Here is a 19,920-nt window from a genome sequence, read left to right as displayed (position 1 = left end):
CCCGTAGTCCAGCTTTCTTGTGACAAAGACATACATGATGGTTTTCAGGGTGTTGATTGGGAGCCATTTGAAGTCTTCCTCAGCATCTTCTAGGTATGAAAGTATGAGGTGGTGACGACGTTGACATGGGTAGTCATGTTAAGTTTGCTGTTGATTATAATCTTTAGGTTCTTGACTTGAGTGATAGGGGTGGGTGCAAGTCCTAGCTCTGTTGGCCACCAAGTGAGCTCCCACTGTGAAGTGCTCTTCCTGATGTGGTTGCATTAGTCCACTGAACATTAGACTGGTCTCTTACCCAGACAGGGGCTCCTTAACTTAGCTCAACATTAACTAACCTATTACAGTTAATTAAGTGATTTATTTGGAATGCAGTCCGGTGTCAGTGTAAGCTTGATCTGGACAATTCAGGGCGGCTCTGTTACAGATTTTATCCAATATGGATATCAAAAGTCACTTTTTAACCAATTTTTCTGACACTCTTACAAATGTGCAGCACCTAAGGTGTGATTGGTGAGACTGACAGCATTCACTGTAGTGGAGATGCTCTCTGCCAGCATATTGCCCCAAGAAAAACACCTTAAATTCCCATGCCTGCCTTTAGCTGCTTAAATCCCTGGATGACATAAGTGATACATTGATTTAATTTATCTTTGTGGATTTATGTCTCAGTGGCATAGCTCTGGAGGCAGTTACAGCACTTTACAAAGCACTGAGTTACATGTCAGACATTAGAAACAATAAACACCATGGTTTTTCCGTTACAGGACAACATCAAAAAATGCAGTTTATAAGGACTAATGAAGCATAGGGAACCAGTAGAGGGTGATCAGAAGGGAACATGGTCAAAGCATAAGGAGCCTTTAGAGAGTGATCAGAAGTGGATATGGTCGAAGCAGAGGGATCAATTAGAGAGTGATCAGAAGGGGCTATGGTTGAAGCATAGGGATCAATTGGAGAGTGATCAGAAGTGGCTATGGCTGATGAACAGGAGGTCATTAGAGAGTGATCAGAAGTGCATATTGTTGAAGATATGTCTCCCGATGCAAATTGTGGTGCACAGTTTAGGGCTTCTCTTTGGGAACATCTGTAAAATGTAAATTGTAAATTGATACTTGTATCGCGCACTACTCACCCACAAGGGTCTCAAGGCGCTTGTATGAATACCGCTATGGAACCCATCCTGGCTTTCCCTGTGAGGCGTCCACTCCTGGGCACCCCCAAGGTGGAGGCCAGGCATCCTTAGCGTTGTGGGGGCCGTTGTGGAGATTAAGCAAGCTATTGCCCAGAGTTGCAGAGTGGGACTCCATGATTGGAATAGGCACCGAGGAGAGAATTATCAGGTCTGTGGAATTTTTGAGCCCAAGACCCGCTGAGGCGGGAATTGAATCCTGATCCCGGGCTAGACCTTTGCATCAGGGTCTGCCGCTCTAACCATTGAGCTACACTTCTCCACTATGAGAATAGTTTCCAAAATGAGAATCTCTGTAATGTAATCTCACTGGGATCAATGATTGAGCTACTGAGTGCACAATACATTTTGACATTTGATTCTATTTTCTTGAATCTGGTGTGGGATTTTCTTGTGTGGTGTTTTAACTTTATTACTATTTGTGTGCTGCATGAATACTTTTCACATTGCTTCTAAGGAAGGTCTGCCTCTTTTGTACCAACCTACCCAGGGTTAAGCACAGGTTAATTTAGTGAGTTTTTTGTGGATTACCCTGCAAGAGACTGTGGCTGTTGTTTGACCAGGGCTCCCACCCTAGTCAACCAAATACACAATTTCTCACAGGCGGCCAACCAGGTTTGTTTGTCCCCTAAGGTAATAGCAAGGTGTGGTAGAGCTTCCATGGTGGAGACCTTGATGTGGGTCTGAGAGTCCTCGGCACTTGGGTGGAAATCTGTTAGGGTTAAGCAGGGCTATGGGAAGAGTGGGGCCTTAAGGGACCCCTTGTGACAGAGAGTAAGGGTGTTTTGTCTGCGTAAAGAATTTAAGAATGATCACTCTTTAGGGCTTCAAGAAGAATGCAATCTTCTATGCTTTTCAAGGCCACTGCCAGGCGGAAGAGAATTGCGAGTATATAGGTTTAACTCACTAATACATACATCATTGGCATAGTGCTACAGATAAAGCCCCACCCTCTTTAACATCTATATTGCCCCTCTCGTGGTCATCGTAAGAAACCATGGACTCAACATCATCCCTTATGCTGACGACACCCAGCTGATCCTTTCCCTCTTCAACAAACCTACACCAGCCAGAACCAACTTCCACAGCGGGATGAAGGCCATGGCCACCTAGATCAAAGATAGCTGCCTCAAGCTCAACTCGGACAAGACCAAAGTACTCATCCTAGGACTCTATCCCTGAGCCTGGTACAAACTCTTGGTGGCCTGCTGCCCTGGTACCACCCCCCTCCCACCACCACAGACCATGCACACAACCTCAGCATCATACTGGACTCCTTACTCTCAATGCACCACCAGATCAACACCATATCCTCATCCTCTTTCCAAACGCTCCACCTACTCTGAAAGACATTCAGATGGATCACCAGCAGACTAGAATACGGCAACTCACTCTATGCCGACATCACCCAGAAACAGATCAGGAAGCTTCAGGACGTCCAAAGCGCCGCAACCAGACTCCACTGGCTCTCAGTCATTAAGAGAATCACCTTCAATCCTCACACATGCCTACAACACTCTCTATGACGCAGGACCAACATATCTGAACCGCCACCTATCTTTTCAAGCACCCGCCAGACAGCTTCACTCCACCCAACTTGCCCTGGCCTCCGTCCCACGGATCCACCAGGCTAGAACTGGAGTAAGATCCTTCTCCTACCCCACCACCAAGACCTGGAACACTGTGCCTCTCCACCTCAGTCAATCACCCTCGCTGGCCATATTCAGGAAGGATCTCAAGACCTGGAACACTGTGCCTCACCACCTCTGTCAATCACCCTTGCTGACCATATTCAGGAAGGATCTCAAGGCCTGGAATACTGTGCCTCTCCACCTCAGTCAATCACCCTCGCTGTCCATATTCAGGAAGGATCTCAAGGCCTGGAACACTGTGCCTCTCCACCTCAGTCAATCATCCTCGCTGACCATATTCAGGAGGGATCTCAAGACCTGGAACACTGTGCCTCACCACCTCTGTCAATCACCCTCGCTGACCATATTCAGGAAGGATCTCAAGACCTGGAACACTGTGCCTCACCACCTCTGTCAATCACCCTCGCTGACCATATTCAGGAAGGATCTCAAGGCCTGGAATACTGTGCCTCTCCACCTCAGTCAATCACCCTCGCTGTCCATATTCAGGAAGGATCTCAAGGCCTGGAACACTGTGCCTCTCCACCTCAGTCAATCACCCTCGCTGACCATATTCAGGAAGGATCTCAAAACCTGGAACACTGTGCCTCTCCACCTCAGTCAATCACCCTCGCTGACCATATTCAGGAAGGATCTCAAGGCCTGGAATACTGTGCCTCTCCACCTCAGTCAATCACCCTCGCTGTCCATATTCAGGAAGGATCTCAAGGCCTGGAACACTGTGCCTCTCCACCTCAGTCAATCACCCTCGCTGACCATATTCAGGAAGGATCTCAAAACCTGGAACACTGTGCCTCTCCACCTCAGTCAATCACCCTCGCTGACCATATTCAGGAGGGATCTCAAGGCCTGGAACACTGTGCCTCTCCACCTCAGTCAATCACCCTTGTGGACCATATTCAGGAAGGATCTCAAGACCTGGAACACTGTGCCTCTCTACCTCAGTCAATCACCCTTGCTAGCCATATTCAGGAAGGATCTCAAGACCTGGAACACTGTGCCTCTCCACCTCAGTCAATCACCCGCGCTGACCATATTCAGGAAGGATCTCAAGACCTGGAACACTGTGCCTCTCCACCTCAGTCAATCACCCTCGCTGACCATATTCAGGAAGGATCTCAAGACCTGGAACACTGTGCCTCTCCACCTCAGGCAATCACCCGCGCTGACCATATTCAGGAAGGATCTCAAGACCTGGAACACTGTGCCTCTCCACCTTAGTCAATCACCCTTGCTGACCATATTCAGGAAGTATCTCAAGGCCTGGAACACTGTGCCTCTCCACCTCAGTCAATCACCGTCGCTGACCATATTCAGGAAGGATCTCAAGGCCTGGCTCTTTGATTGAACTTCCATGCCCAGATAGGTCAGCAGCCTCGACTCCCTCCTCAGCGCCTTGAGACCCTTACGGGTGAGTAGCCATGCTATATGAATTCCTGATTGAATGCACACAAACCAGCTGTCCTGAACAGTAACTTTCAATCTTTAGTGCAGGTCGTTCCATGTTAAAATGTGGGGTTTATGTAATATTGAAGGAACCAAAGCTAAATGTGTTATTTAAATTAAAAACGTCTCTGTGTCCTACACAGTGCCTATAATGTGCCTCATTTCAGGGTGTGTTGGTTCCTGCCGACACCCAAAGATGCTGATGCGACTGGATGAGAGGCTATGGAGTGGAGAAGTGTGGCTCAATGATTAGAGCGGCAGACCCTGATGCAGAGGTCTAGCCCGGGACCAGGGTTCAATTCCCCGCCTCGGCGGGTCTTGGGCTCAAAATTCCACGGACCTGATAATTCTCTCCTCGGTGCCTATTCCAATCATGGAGTCCCACTCTGCAACTCTGGGCAATAGCTTGCTTAATCTCCACAACTGCCCCCACAACGCTTAGGATGCCTGGCCTCCACCTTGGGGGTGCCCAGGAGTGGATGCCTACCAGGGAAAGCCATGATGGGCTCCACAGCGGTATTCGTACAAGCGCCTTGAGACCCTTGCGGGTGAGTAGTGCGCTATACAAGTATCAATTTACCTGGCAATCACTGGTTCAGACTCAATGAAATGTCAAGGTTGGTTGTCACTCCATAGACTTTGCTGCATTATCATTGGCTGTTCAAAGCCACTGGACTGAAGCAAACCAACCCTTTTGCCAATGTTTACATGTTTTAAACAACAGTGGTCCCTAGAACAAGGAATCATTTCTTAAATTAATATAGACTCAATAGCAACTATATTTTGGGGACATGTCCAGCCAGACAGAGGTCTAATTTTTACTTGATCAATAATATTGCCAATGTTTACATGTATCGCACCTCTACTCTTCTCACACAACACGGAGCCTCGGACAGGACTACATGGGCACAGGCAGTGACAGTGAAGCTGGCCCCGGTGGCCGCTGTCTGCCATCTTGAAGTCCTGGCAGGGCTCAGCAGAACCTCTGGTGGTCCCTGACGGGTCTGTGACGCACTATTTCTCGCGAGAAAAGTGTCTCCCCAGAGCACTCGCTGCCAAATGTTCAATAAAGATTCAAAAGCGTGTCAATACTTTCAAAAAATCTTCTTTACTTATTCATTTCGATTCCTTTTCATGATTCGTCTCATGATTTATACATGTTCAACTCATTGGCCCAATGCATTTCGGGCTAAGCCCTTCTTCGGGGGCCCTGTACAATTCTGTAAAGGTAATGGAGTACAGTTTCAAAAGCAAGATTCTTAGTTCCTGTTCATATCAAGTTTATACAATATCAAACATTTATCAACTCTTCTACACATGCAACGGAGGGAGGGTATCAGTGTGGATATTAATTAAAGGTTAAAAAAAGGGGTCACTATTTGAGAAATGCTCTATTTGTTCTCCTAAGGGCCCTTGCCTCTGTATCCATGCACTGAGCGTTATATATGTACTTGTACCTCAACTTAGCAAGCAATGTCTTACTTTATTTTCATATTCTTTGCTTTTGTGTAATTGTACATCGCTAAATGTATCAGTCATCTCTGTAACGGAAGAATTATTGTACTGTGTTTCTATCTCCATCCCTGTCTGTGCAATGTGGGGTCCCCCAAGGGTCAGCGCTTAGCCCTACCCTTTTTAATATCTACGTGACCCCCCTTGCCAGACTTATTAGATCTTTTGGGATGGAGGTAGTGTCCTATGCGGACGACACCCAGATCCTAGTCTCTCTCTCCCAGCCAGCTACGTCAACTGCCGCAAATTTTAGATCCTGCATGGAAGCAGTTGGCCAGTGGATGATCCACAATTCACTCAAGCTGAATGGGGAGAAGACAGAGGTGATGGTTTTTGGTGGAAAGGAATCGACCTGGTCGGCGGAATGGTGGCCGGATTCGCTGGGTGCATGTCCCGAGCCCACCCAGTCAGCCAAAAACCTGGGAGTTATGATCGACCCCAACCTCAGTATGTGCCAACAGGTCAACAGGACTGTTTCGACCTGCTGGGGGATTATTCACACACTGAGGAAAATTAGACACTTCCTGTCACCCCAGGCAAGAAAGCAACTTGCTGTTGCCTTCCTGGGCTCGCGTCTGGACTACTGCAATGCGCTGTATGCAGGGTTGAACAAGAGTCATCTACAGCGCTTGCAGGTGGTCCAGAACGCAGCAGCGAGATTTGCCCTTGACCTTCCCAAGCGTGCCTCTGCCACTGAAGCCCGAAAACAACTGCACTGGCTCCCCGTTGAATACCGGATCCGTTTCAAATCCCTGTGCCTGGTGTATAAAGCTCTGGCTAAACCCAACCCCACAAGTTTGGGTTCCATTCTCTCTCGGCACAACCCTAGTAGAAATCTTCGCTCCGGTCACAAACTCCTCCTCTCTGTACCTCGTGTCAGAAAAGTAAGATGGGGAGGTAGGGCCTTTTCCTTTTTGGCACCCAAGTGGTGGAATGCCCTCCCTCTAGAAGTAAAATCTAGCCCCTCTCTGCAAACGTTTAGATCTGCGCTCAAGACCCATCTTTTCACACTTGCTTACCCCTAGTGGCATTCTGCATTAGTGCATTCCATTTTCTGTATATTTTCTGTTTTTTGATTTGATTTGGATAGGCGCCTTGATACCTTCGGGTTTAGTCTGCGCACTACAAGTTGCTTAATAATAATAATAATAATAATAATTCTTTTGCTTTCTTCTACTTCAATAAAAATGATTTGAAATAAAAAAAAGGGGTCACTTGGAGTAATGGAAAGAAGTTCTCTATAAACTGCCGGTTGAAATTACATGACTGTACAGGGAAAGTAGGGGGTGTGATGGTGAAGGGTGTCAGACAAATAAGGTGCCGAAAAAGTGCTCTGAACAACGTGGTGATAGAACCTGTTTTGACGTATTGTTCCCCGCACTCGTCTCTGAATAAATCTGTAACATGAAAAGGTGGAAAAACGTCAGGAGACGTGTCCATACAAAAGCGTTTGTCGGATTAATCTGTCAAGGTTCAATTCGAGTCCCTAACGCTAAGACGCTTACCGGGTAGAATGATTTCGGCGTGTCTTAGTTGGAGTCCGGTTGAGAAGTGAACGTTCGTTTGGTGTTCCGCATTCTATATGCGAGTGTGAGTCACGTGACGTGTGTAATGTAAGGACGATGCTGAAACGCAGGAGAGATGTTTTCACGGAGATTCTAGCAAGAGTGCCCGCTATTGTCTGACGCGTGGTCACGTGTCAAAACAATCGGCGTACCGAAAATAATGAAGTATTGTATTTACCGATCGAGGATATTTAACACCAAAGGGTGATACAGGATTTTCCAAAGTGAACTATTCTGCTTACTAACGTGTGGTCGCAAGTGTATGCTAAATGTGGTTTGTAGTGCCTACGGTGGAAAAACTTGATAATGTCAAAATGAGAATACACATGGAAACCAGGGATACAGATCCCAGAAATTCATAACATTACTCCAAGTGACCCCTTTTTTTTAACCTTTAATTAATATCCACTCTGATACCCTCCCTCCGTTGCATGTGTAGAAGAGTTGATAAATGTTTGATATTGTATAAACTTGATATGAACAGAAACTAAGAATCTTGCTTTTGAAACTGTACTCCATTACCTTTACAGAATTGTACAGGGCCCCCGAAGAAGGGCTTAGCCCGAAATGCATTGGGCCAATGAGTTGAACATGTATAAATCATGAGGCGAATCATGAAATGAATAAGTAAAGAAGATTTTTTGAAAGTATTGACACGCTTTTGAATCTTTATTGAACATTTGGCAGCGAGTGCTCTGGGGAGACACTTTTCCCGCGAGAAATAGTGCGTCACAGATCTTCTTCAACCCAAGTACAGAGGGTTCAACCCCACGGGCACCACCCACCTAAGAAGAACTTTTTAAGTACACTCAAATTAATCCAGGAGTGCGTATCCCAACCACCAGATTTGGAATTGCAATTCATCAAAGGTCCCTGACGGGTACCAGCTCCGATCGGGAGGTCTCTGGAGTAGAGCTTCAAGGCCACTTATAAATATTAAACAGATATTATGATCAGTCGGAATATAAAGACAAGCCTGAAACACGTCCTGCATGGGCCAAGTCTTTTATTTCCTCTAAGTAAGCAGGAGACAGCCTGGCGCGAACCCCAGAGTGGACGACTGTAGTATCCTCACATGATGTTTCTTTCCCTATGTTCTTCACTCTAGCTGATCAGCCTGTGTGTGTCCTCTTTATGGAATGTTGGTGCGTGGACCTTCACTAGAATGCCTGGGTGACTGGATGAGGCGTGACAGTTGGTGAGAGGGGCTGAGCAGCTAGCAGGCTGCTCCTGGTGGGGCTGTGATTTGCTGTGATTTACCATCTACATGACTTTTACTACCTGTTAACCAACCTATGAATAAACCTACTTGGTTTACATCATACCAGCGTGGCGTGATTACTACATACATTTTGGCGACGAGGGCTCTCCTAACGTGAGTCTGTCATGAAGTTACTGTTTTCTGTTTGACTGTGAGTACTGTTTAACTGTGGGTCTGTGTGTCTGCCTCCGCGCTGATCCGGTCTTCACCATGCCACTTTCAATTTTGATGACGTGGTGGAATCTCTGTGTGACTCAGTGGAGGAGCGTGGTGTTTTCGGCGTCATTGGAGTGTGTCGAAGAATCCTGTGTGCGTCATTCCGCATCACAGCGCAACGTGAAGAGTCCCGTGTTCGTCATTCAGCTTCACTGCGCAACGTGAAGTTTCACAACGCGACGCAACGCAGCCATTTTTTGCTTTTCATTGTACCCTGTTCTCATGGCTACGTTTTACTGTTTGCTGCCCGGTACGAGTATACAGCTCGTCACAATGTCGAGTTCCAGGATAAGCAAAAACAGTAACATGAAGAATTTTTCATTATCGTCATGGCCAAACGTACTTGAGAGGATTATCGGACCATTTCTTCTCAGGATTGCAGTAGGAACATTCGATTTTGTGGAAACTTCTTTTCATTGTACTGGGGGATGCTGCCATCTAGTGGCTATTTTTCAAGTACAGTTTACAGTTTTACACTTTCTGTTTTAAATGATTTCAAGTTCTGTTTTTCTGTATTACATTTTTTCGCTTACATTAGGAATGTGTCGTTTTCCTTACTAGAGAAAACAGTACTTTTCATGACCTCTACACAGGGGTTAACCCCTACACGTGGTGAGTGTTCCCTTACAAGAGGGTTGGCCCTACGTCAGGGTAAGTTTGGGATTTAGTGTTCATTGTTTTGCTTTACAGGTTGCAGGGGTGGTCCCTGCGTGCTTAAGACGTCTTGCGCAGCACTATTGTTTAACACTTTCTTTTCAGGTGGTCCCTTGTGGTTTACGGGGCCTGGACATTGGGTACTAGTCCCTTTAGTCTTCATAATTACATTACTTGTCTTCCTACATGGATGAGCACATGATTTAACATTGGTGTCTTTTATTTTTGTTTGAGGGAGTACCCATGACATTACATTGATGTTCCTTATTTTTAGTTTGGGACAGGACTTAGGGTTTTGCTTAGTGTACAAGTCCCCTCTGTCCACATTACTTGTCTTCCTACATGGGAGAACACATGACATTGCATTGGTGTTTCTTATTTTAGTTTGGGCACAACACTGTTTTTTTAGTCCCTTTGGTTTACGTGAATTGTCTCTACATGGAGACCACATACAGTTGTCCCTTGTTTATGATGGGGGCAGGATTTTGGGTTTCAGTCCCTCTATTCTACATTACAGTTGTCCCTTGTTAATGGTGTGGGCAGGATTTCGGGTTTCAGTCCCTTATTCCACATTTCAATTTGGTCTATATTCATTTTCTGTATTTGAGAAGGGGGATGGTTGTATTGTATTGTATTGAACGGCCATCTTTCCTTCTTGTCTTAGGTTCCTTTCCCTCTCGTGGTGCGGTGTTCCCGTCATCCCTTGGTCTGGGCTTTTGACTCTATTTTAAATTGTTCAATTCCTAATCATGATGTTTTCTACATTTTTGAGATGTGGACTATTTTTGTATATTGTACATTTATGCTAATAGTTAATTGCATGTTCTTTGTTATGCATTCTCTCTTTCTTCTGTTTATTAGGGAAGAGGTACGTAGTATCCTCACATGATGTTTCTTTCCCTGTGTTCTTCACTCTAGCTGCTCAGCCTGTGTGTGTCCTCTGTATGGAATGTTGGTGCGTGGACCTTCACTAGAATGCCTGGGTGACTGGATGAGGCGTGACAGTTGATGAGAGGGACTGAGCAGCTAGCAGGCTGCTCCTGGTGGGGCTGTGAATTGCTGTGATTTACCATCTACATGACTTTTACTACCTGTTAACCAACCTGTGAATAAACCTACTTGGTTTACATCATACCAGCGTGGCGTGATTACTACAACGACCTTGGAAGTGGAGAAGCAGGTTCAAGTCCCAGCCTTGGATCAACATCCTGTGACTCTGGGACCTCTGTTAAACTTCCATCCTTAAATAAATGTGCAATGTAATCTGGTGCTGATGGGAAACGCAGCAATGCCCTTGGGCCAGGAGTGCCCTACATAAAACTGAAAAAATAATCTAGAAATCCAAATTTTGCATTAATTGTCTCTCATTTACTTCAATGAAATGACCCAAAACTCCTCCATTACGTATGTTTTAAATGCTGTCAAGGTTTGTGGAACACTCTTGAAAATGCACAATATTCTACTTACATCATTATATATTTCTGATTAACCCAAGGCCACTTTTATTGTTGCTGTAAGGTTGCAGGAGGCCAGGGACGCCGCAGCAGGGGCTTGTGAAACCATAATGTTCTTAAAACACTCCCATCCGCCCCACCCCAAAAGTCAGCGCCCGGAGCAGTGGCACCAACCGCACCGCCCTAGGGTCGGCCCTGCCACAATCACCACGGACTAAGAAGTGCAAGTGTCCGAGAATCACACAAGACCACGAGCTCCTGGAGTAAGACAAGTGTCCGAGGGTCACACAAGATCCTGAGCTCCTGGAGTAAGACAAGTGTCCAAGGGTCACACAAGAACCGAGCTACAAGACCCCGAGCTCCTGGAGTAAGACAAGTGTCCGGGGTCACACAAGACCACGAGCTCCTGGAGTAAGACAAGTGTCCGAGGGTCACACAAGACCCCGAGCTCCTGGAGTAAGACAAGTGTCCAAGGGTCACACAAGACCCGAGCTCCTGGAGTAAGACAAGTGTCCAAGGGTCACACAAGACCACGAGCTCCTGGAGTAAGACAAGTGTCCGAGGGTCACACAAGACCCCGAGCTCCTGGAGTAAGACAAGTGTCCGAGGGTCACACAAGACCCTGAGCTCCTGGAGTAAGACAAGTGTCCAAGGGTCACACAAGACCCCGAGCTCCTGGACTAAGATAAGTGTCCAAGGGTCACACAAGACCCCGAGCTCCTGGAGTAAGACAAGTGTCTGAGGGTCAGACAAGACCCTGAGCGCCTGGAGTAAGACAAGTGTCCAAGGGTCACACAACACCCGAGCTCCTGGAGTAAGACAAGTGTCCGAGGGTCACACAGGACCCTGAACTCCTGGAGTAAGACAAGTGTCTGAGTGTCACACAAGACTCCGAGCTCCTGGAGTAAGACAAGTGTCCGAGGGTCACACAAGACCCTAAGCTCCTGGAGTGTGACAAGTGTCTGAGGGTCACACAAGAACCCGAGCTCCTGGTGTGAGAAAAGTGTCAGAGGATCACACAAGACCCCGCGCTCCTGTAGTAAGACAAGTGTCCATGGGTCACACAAGACCCCGAGCTCCTGCAGTAAGACAAGTGTCAGTGGGTCACACAAGACCCCGAGCTCCTGGAGTAAGACAAGCGTCCAAGGGTCACACAACACCCGAGCTCCTGGAGTAAGACAAGTGTCCGAGGGTCACACAAGACCCTAAGCTCCTGGAGTGTGACAAGTGTCCGAGGGTCACACAAGACCCTAAGCTCCTGGAGTAAGACAAGTGTCTGAGTGTCACACAAGACCCCGAGCTCCTGGAGGAAGACAAGTGTCCGAGGGTCACACAAGACCCTAAGCTCCTGGAGTGTGACAAGTGTCTGAGGGTCACACAAGAACCCGAGCTCCTGGTGTGAGAAAAGTGTCAGAGGATCACACAAGACCCCGCGCTCCTGTAGTAAGACAAGTGTCCATGGGTCACACAAGACCCCGAGCTCCTGGAGTAAGACAAGCGTCCAAGGGTCACACAACACCCGAGCTCCTGGAGTAAGACAAGTGTCCGAGGGTCACACAGGACCCTGAACTCCTGTAGTAAGACAAGTGTCCATGGGTCACACAAGACCCCGAGCTCCTGGAGTAAGACAAGTGTCCGAGGGTCACACAAGACCCTAAGCTCCTGGAGTGTGACAAGTGTCCGAGGGTCACACAAGACCCTAAGCTCCTGGAGTAAGACAAGTGTCTGAGTGTCACACAAGACCCCGAGCTCCTGGAGGAAGACAAGTGTCCAAGGGTCACACAAGACCCTAAGCTCCTGGAGTGTGACAAGTGTCTGAGGGTCACACAAGAACCCGAGCTCCTGGTGTGAGAAAAGTGTCAGAGGATCACACAAGACCCCGCGCTCCTGTAGTAAGACAAGTGTCCATGGGTCACACAAGACCCCGAGCTCCTGCAGTAAGACAAGTGTCCGTGGGTCACACAAGACCCCGAGCTCCTGGAGTAAGACAAGCGTCCGAGGGTCACACAAGACCGCGAGCTCCTGAAGTAAGACAAGTGTATGTAGGTGGCAATAACAGGACAGGTGTGACCAACCATACAGTTCACCCTGAGCTGCGCTGTGGCCTCCTGTATCCTCCCCATCCCCCGGGCTCACAATCACCACTGACTGAGAGGTGCAAGTGTCCGAGGGTCACACAAGACCCCGAGCTCCTGGAGTGAGACAAGTGTCCGAGGGTCACACAAGACCCCGAGCTCCTGGAGTAAGACAAGTGTCCAAGGGTCACACAAGACCCCGAGCTCCTGGAGTAAGACAAGTGTCCGAGGATCACACACGACCCGAGAACCCGGAGTAAGACACGTGTGTGCAGGTGGCACTGACAGGACAGGTGTGGCGACCTTACCGTGCACTCTGAGCTGTGCTATGGCATCCTGTGTCCCCCTCGAGTCACCTGTCATTAGCACAGTATAGTTTCCGGTGTGATTTGTCTGCACATCTGTGATCCACAGAGACCCGTCCGGGAGCAGTGTCTCTCGGCCGGTGGATTGAGAACCATAGAAAGGATGATTGCTGCCAAAGAGACTGAGGATGTAGCCATCTTCACATGCCCCTCCGCTCCTCAACCAGATAACATTTTCTAAACGCCCCTCGTGCCGCACAGACAGGGTGACATTGTCTCCCACCGCTGCGGTCACCACATCTGGAGTGATTGACAGCTGCGCTGCTGTGCACTGGAACAATGACGTCACGCAGACTGATGTCACCCAGGCTGAAAGAAAACACAGAAGAGAAACAACATTAGAGGCGCTGCGGCTGAACCCCAAAAACAACAGACACCAATGGGTGCGGAGAGACAATGTCGACTGTAACTAGATGAATGGATTACACACAAGCATTACAAAATCAGTGCAGAGCTACAATGTCCTTCAAGTCCTATACAAAATATTTTAAATAAATACGCAATTATCCCAACTCATTCGAGAAAAACTACCTGATAAAATATACATAATTATTTCCCCAGTTAATTCCATAATCTTATGCCAGGGTTACTGTATAATACAACATCTAAAAACCAGTTTAATCAAGCTCCTATCAACTCAGCCTACGTCCTGCTCTCACACAGAGTGTGATGTAAACAAGGTTCTTGCCTCTTCACCCTACTCCTTGTTAACTCAGTAACCTTGACCAGTCTCCAGAGTGTGATGTAAACAAGGGTCTTGCCTCTTCACCCTACTCCTTGTTAACTCAATAACCTGGATGAACATCTCATCAGCGCCCGACATCGCCATAGCCATCCCGGACGCATACAAGATCATCCAAAAAGACCGCACCAACCAAACAGGAGGAGGCCTCGCCATCGTCCATAAGAACACCATCCGAATCACGACCAGCTCCGACGATAACCTCGCCATTGCCGAACACCTCCACTTCCAGATCCACACCGACCCCAGGACCACACTTAGAGGCACCCTCATCTACAGACCACCAGGAACCAGCACACAATTCAACGAAGACATCACTGACTTCATCAGCCCACATGCCCTCACCTCCGAGAATTACATCCTACTGGGAGACCTCAACTTCCACCTGGAAAAGAAAAACGATAGCAACGCCACCACCCTTCTGGACAACCTGGCCAATCTCGGACTCAAACAACTTGTTGACACCCCCACCCACCTTGCCGGACACACGCTTGACCCTATCTTCACCTCCAGCAAACACATCTCCTTCGATCACACCACATCTCTCCATTGGACGGACCACAGCTGCGTTCACTTCAACTACAAAAAGACCTCTACCCACAACCCCCCACAACCTGTTCCTCGAAGAAACTGGAACAAAATCACCGCCGACCAACTCACATTGCTTAACCAAAACCCTCCTGCCATATCATCGGACCCAAACCAAGCTGCCACCAATCTCACACAATGGATCACCCACAGCGCTGACGATTTAGCACCATTGAAAAACCACCAGATCAAACAAGGTAGCAAAAAGGCCCCCTGGTTCAACGATGACCTTAAGAAATCCAAAAAGTTGTGTCGTACTCTCGAGAAAACCTGGAGAAAAAACCCAACCACTGACAACCTGACCACCTTAAAGGACGCCACCCGCAAACACCACCAATTGATCCGATCCACCAAGAAATCAGCATTCAAGGATCGACTCGACAACAACGCCCACAACAGCAAGGAACTATTCAACATCGTCAAAGAATTTACCAACCCCACCGCCGGCACAAACGACATCACTCCCTCCCAAGACCTCTGCGACTCTTTATCCTCCTTCTTCCACAACAAAATCGCCGACATACACAACAGCTTTGTAAACCAGTCCGAAGAACAGTCCACTCCACCCACCTCCGAACCAATACAGAACTCTCACAACCTTTGGGTCTGGAACCCAATCACTACTGAAGACACAATCTGCCTGATGAACTCCATCCACTCAGGATCGCCAACCGACCCATGTCCCCACCACATTTTCAATAAAGCAGACTCCATCATCGCACCCCATCTCCGTGATGTCATCAACTGTTCCTTCAACTCTGCTACTTTCCCAGAAAGCTGGAAACATGCCGAACTCAGCGCCCTTCTGAAGAAACCCACAGCAGACCCCTCCGAACTTAAAAACTACCGCCCCATCTCACTCCTCCCATTCCCTGCCAAAGTCATTGAGAAAGCCGTCAATATTCAGCTCGCCGCCTTCCTTGAATCCAACAATTCCCTTGACACCTCACAGTCCGGCTTCCGAGCCAAACACAGCACCGAAACACTACTGGACAACGGAGAAACAGTTGCCCTCATCCTACTTGACCTCTCCGCCGCCTTCAACACAGTCTGTCATAGCACCCTCATACAACGCCTCAGCAACGTCGGAATACAAGGAAAAGCTTTGGACTGGATCACCTCGTTCCTCGCCGGGAGAACCCAGAGAGTCCGCCTCCCCCCATTCAATTCAAAGGCCACCGAAGTCATCTGCGGAGTACCACAAGGATCATCACTCAGTCCCACCCTCTTCAACATTTACATGAGTCCCCTCACATCCATCGCGCGACAACACAACCTCAACATCATCTCCTACGCAGACGACACCCAGCTGATCCTCTCCCTCACCAAAGACCCTAACACCGCCAAAGCCACTCTACACGAAGGAATGAAAGAAGTAGCCGAATGGATGAAGAACAGCTGTTTAAAACTAAACTCGGACAAAACGGAAGTCCTCTTCCTAGGATCATCCCCCTCTGCCTGGGACGACTCATGGTGGCCACCGGCCCTGGGTACAGCACCCATACCTACAGACCACGCACGTAACCTGGGCTTCATCCTAGACTCCTCCCTCTCGATGACCAGACAAGTCAACTCCGTCTCATCTTCATGCTTCAACGTCCTTCGAATGCTGAAAAAAATCTTCAGTTGGATCCCCACCGAAACAAGGAAGACTGTCACCCACGCACTGGTCACTAGCCGACTGGACTATGGAAACACCCTCTACGCCGGAACCACAGCCAAACTACAGAAAAAACTCCAAAGCATCCAAAACGCCTCAGCCAGACTCATATTGGACATCCCCCGTCAAGCTCACATTACCGGTCACCTGAAAGACCTTCACTGGCTCCCCGTCAACAAGAGAATAACGTTCCGTCTCCTCACCCACGCACACAAGGCCCTCTACGACCTAGGACCTGAATGCCTCAACACACGACTGTACTTCTACACACCCACCCGCCAACTGCGATCATCCAATCAAGCACTCACCGCAGTTCCGCGCATCCATAGATCCTCCATGGGAGGAAGATCCTTCTCCTACTTAGCGGCCGAAACCTGGAATTCTCTCCCCACTCACCTCCGCCTTACACAGAACCGCCTTTCCTTCAGAAAGCAGCTAAAAACCTGGCTATTCGATAAATAATGCACACACCCTCCCCCAAGCGCCTTGAGACCCTCTGGGTGAGTAGTGCGCTATACAAATTTCCAAACTTGAAACTTGAAACTTGAACCAGTCTCAAGAGAGTGATGTAAACAAGTGCCTTGTCTCTTCACCCTTCTCTTTGTTAACTCAGTAACTTGGCCAGTCTCCAAAGTGTGATGTAAACAAGGGTCTTGTCTCGTCACCCTACTCCTTGTTAACTCAGTATCCTTGACCAGTCTTCAGAGTGTGGTGTAAACATGGTTCTTGCCTCTTCACCCTACTCGGTGTTAACTCAGTAACCTGACCAGTCTCCAGAGTGTGATGTAAACAAGTGTCTTGTCTCTTCACCCTACTCTTTGTTAACTCAGTAACCTTGACCAGTCTCTACAAACCTGGGAAGCATCACTGACCCTAGGCCCCTTATGTCCATTACGAAGGCTTTAGGAGTTTAACCCATCAACCTTTACTTCTGGACAAACACAAGGGGGTGACTCTCGAGTCAGCTGTTGGGTCACCGAGGTGGCCACATCTACAACGAAAGATGCGTCACTTCCCCCACCAGCCCTGATGGCAGATATTGGCAATAACAGGGGTCTGCATCTCATCAATTCCCTCCTCGAAGCCACCACACTGGACTAGATCAATAAATCTATGGATTTGGAGATCTCAGGGTCTCAGAAACAGAGTGGCCTGCCTGTAGGTTTTCATCACATGTAGGGCACTAAACTTTCATGCGCTGCCGGGCGGAAAATAACGCTTCTGCGCTGCAAGAAAGGGAGGGAGCAGAAATACACACTATTTACAAAGATATGAAGCATTGCAGCTCTCTCTCCTTGCACTGGTGCACGGTGTGCTGCCTAGCACCAACGCAGGCACCATGGTGCACAATAGTGCAAGGGGGCCTGTATTACAGACAGGATTGTTTTTGTGCAACAGGGATACCTTCCTGCACATAAATAATCCTTTAACCCCTTGTATGTGTCGTACGGCCCCCGGCCGTCTGACGTCATGGTGGACGTGTGTGTCGGACGGCCGGGAGCTATCCCATCTGCGCATGTTTGGAATTTTTCCGCACCGCAGGGACAGTCCGGACACGTGCAAGGGGTTAAGACATTTTCCTCTTTCTATGTGCGCTGCTGAGCGCCGCTCATGTGGAAAGAGAGTATAATGAGGAGAAATAAACATATTTCTCCTCATTATGCCTTACTTGGGAAAGCATCATATTTTCACACATTCCCAGGTTTAGTTGTCTTTGTAAATCTGGGAAAGTAGCCTGATGCAACTCATGCAACTTTAATGAGTTACACTTCTTCCCAAAACCACGCGAGAGGAAGCATATCGACCCTGACGTGGCTTTGTACATCTTATTGTTAACTCTGCGTTGTCCGTGTGTCACTTGCGATGATGCAGGGGCAACACTAAGATGGCTTCATAAATATGGAGCTATATTTATCATTTTTCACACAACGCAATGCCCCAATTCACCTTCCTGAACTGAGTAAAAGGGAGAGGGCGGGAATGAGCCATATTTACAAAGATATGAGGCATTCTGCTCTCTCCTTGCACCGGTGCACGGTGTGCTGATAGCGCCAACACAGGCTTCCTTGCACAATAGTACCAGCGCTGCAGACTGAATTGTTTTTGTGCGGGAGGGGTACCTTCCTGCACATAATCATTTGAGACCTCCGCCTCTTTCTATGTGCGCTGCAGAGCGCGGCTCAAGTTCAAACAGAAAACAAGGAGAAATAAACATATTTGTCCTCGTTACGGTCATTTTCACACATTCCCAGGTTTGCTCATCATTGTAAATTTGGGAATGTGCCACCATCCAAGGGTGGACGCATGGCAACGCTCTACCCATGAAATGCCTCCCAAGTAGAAATGTATTATAATTCAGCACATGTAATTCCATTGCTTTACATTTCTTTACAAAGCTGTGTGATGTGGCACAAATCACCCCTTGAGCGACTTTGCAAATCTTACTGTTGACTTTGCGTTGTCCTTGTGTCACCTTTCGTGACCATCCAAGCTTAGTTACTTAAGGAGAGCTGAAGAGCATCGAACAGCCACTCATCTCTCGGCCAACCCACAGCTTGCACATCCCATTGGCGGAGGGACATGCATGTCACGCAGGCTGCTTGCCCATTGGACGAGAACAATGTCTATCCTATAGTGGGTTCAACCCCTTTTGATGAACGTGGTTCTGAAGCTAACTTGAGTTAGCCTGACATTATCCTGTCTTCAGCAGAGAGTTGTTTATCAATAAATGTTATTGATCCATGGATTCTCGTAGCTTCAACAGTTCATTCCAAATACTTTCAATCTTTTCCTGTGAGAATCGCAGCAGAAACATCCGAAAGAAGGAAGGACACCCACTGCTCGCTGGATCTTGTATGTGAAAAGGAAGTGAAATGTGTAATTTAGGACTTTGCAATGAAAAGAGCATCACACAAGAGGAGGAGAAGGAAGGACGGTTCTCAGCAGCACAACTGATGATGAGAGAGATGGCAAAACACACTTTCAAGACACAAAGGTGAGGAGTACAAACCACACAAGAGACCAAGTAAGGGGAGTTCTCCACTCTTACCGGGCCCTCTACACTCCAGAGAGATCATAGCAAGGCTCGACTCACATTCAGGAATACCTTCAAAAGTAAGAATTCTGAAGGTTGGGCAAGAGATAGGGGGCGTTTGGGAGAGAGATCAATCAATCAATTAATCAATCAGTAGATTTCTAGAGTCCTACTTGTCACCCATGAGGGTACCCAGGCACTGATCACCAAAGAGGAATGAGGGAGGATGTCAAGGACCGGCTGACCGAAGAACGAGAGACAGAGGGTTTCTCTGCTAAATGTTACAAAATAGGTGGTGAAGTTATAGCCTAAGTGCTACCCCTAAGTGCTACCCCCGCCGCCACTTCTGGCGGCGGGGGTAGCATTCCACCCTTCTAGAGGGAGAAGACATGTTGTCACTGGTTTACCCGGTTAAAGTTAAACAGAGCCCCAGCTTCACAAAATGGATGCTGCTGCCACAGACACAAGTCTGACCTCCTGTTGCTGGACGAAACTCCGGCAGGGGAG

General features: G+C 47.9%; 1 protein-coding gene across 1 annotated transcript in view; it reads right to left on the bottom strand.

Annotated features, from left to right (window-relative positions):
- LOC147706630 (uncharacterized) overlaps window positions 1–19,920 on the bottom strand; it is a 153,747-nt gene that overhangs the window by 125,320 nt on the left and 8,507 nt on the right. The window contains exon 2 of the mRNA XM_086929641.1: window positions 13,333–13,698. Coding sequence (XP_086785767.1) covers window positions 13,333–13,698 — 366 coding nt within the window. The remainder of the gene's footprint in view (window positions 1–13,332; window positions 13,699–19,920) is intronic.

This window comes from Lissotriton vulgaris, chromosome 7, assembly GCF_964263255.1.
Source record: "Lissotriton vulgaris chromosome 7, aLisVul1.2, whole genome shotgun sequence".
NCBI classification, from domain to species: Eukaryota; Metazoa; Chordata; class Amphibia; order Caudata; family Salamandridae; genus Lissotriton; species Lissotriton vulgaris.
This window is presented reverse-complemented; position numbering and strand designations above follow the sequence as displayed.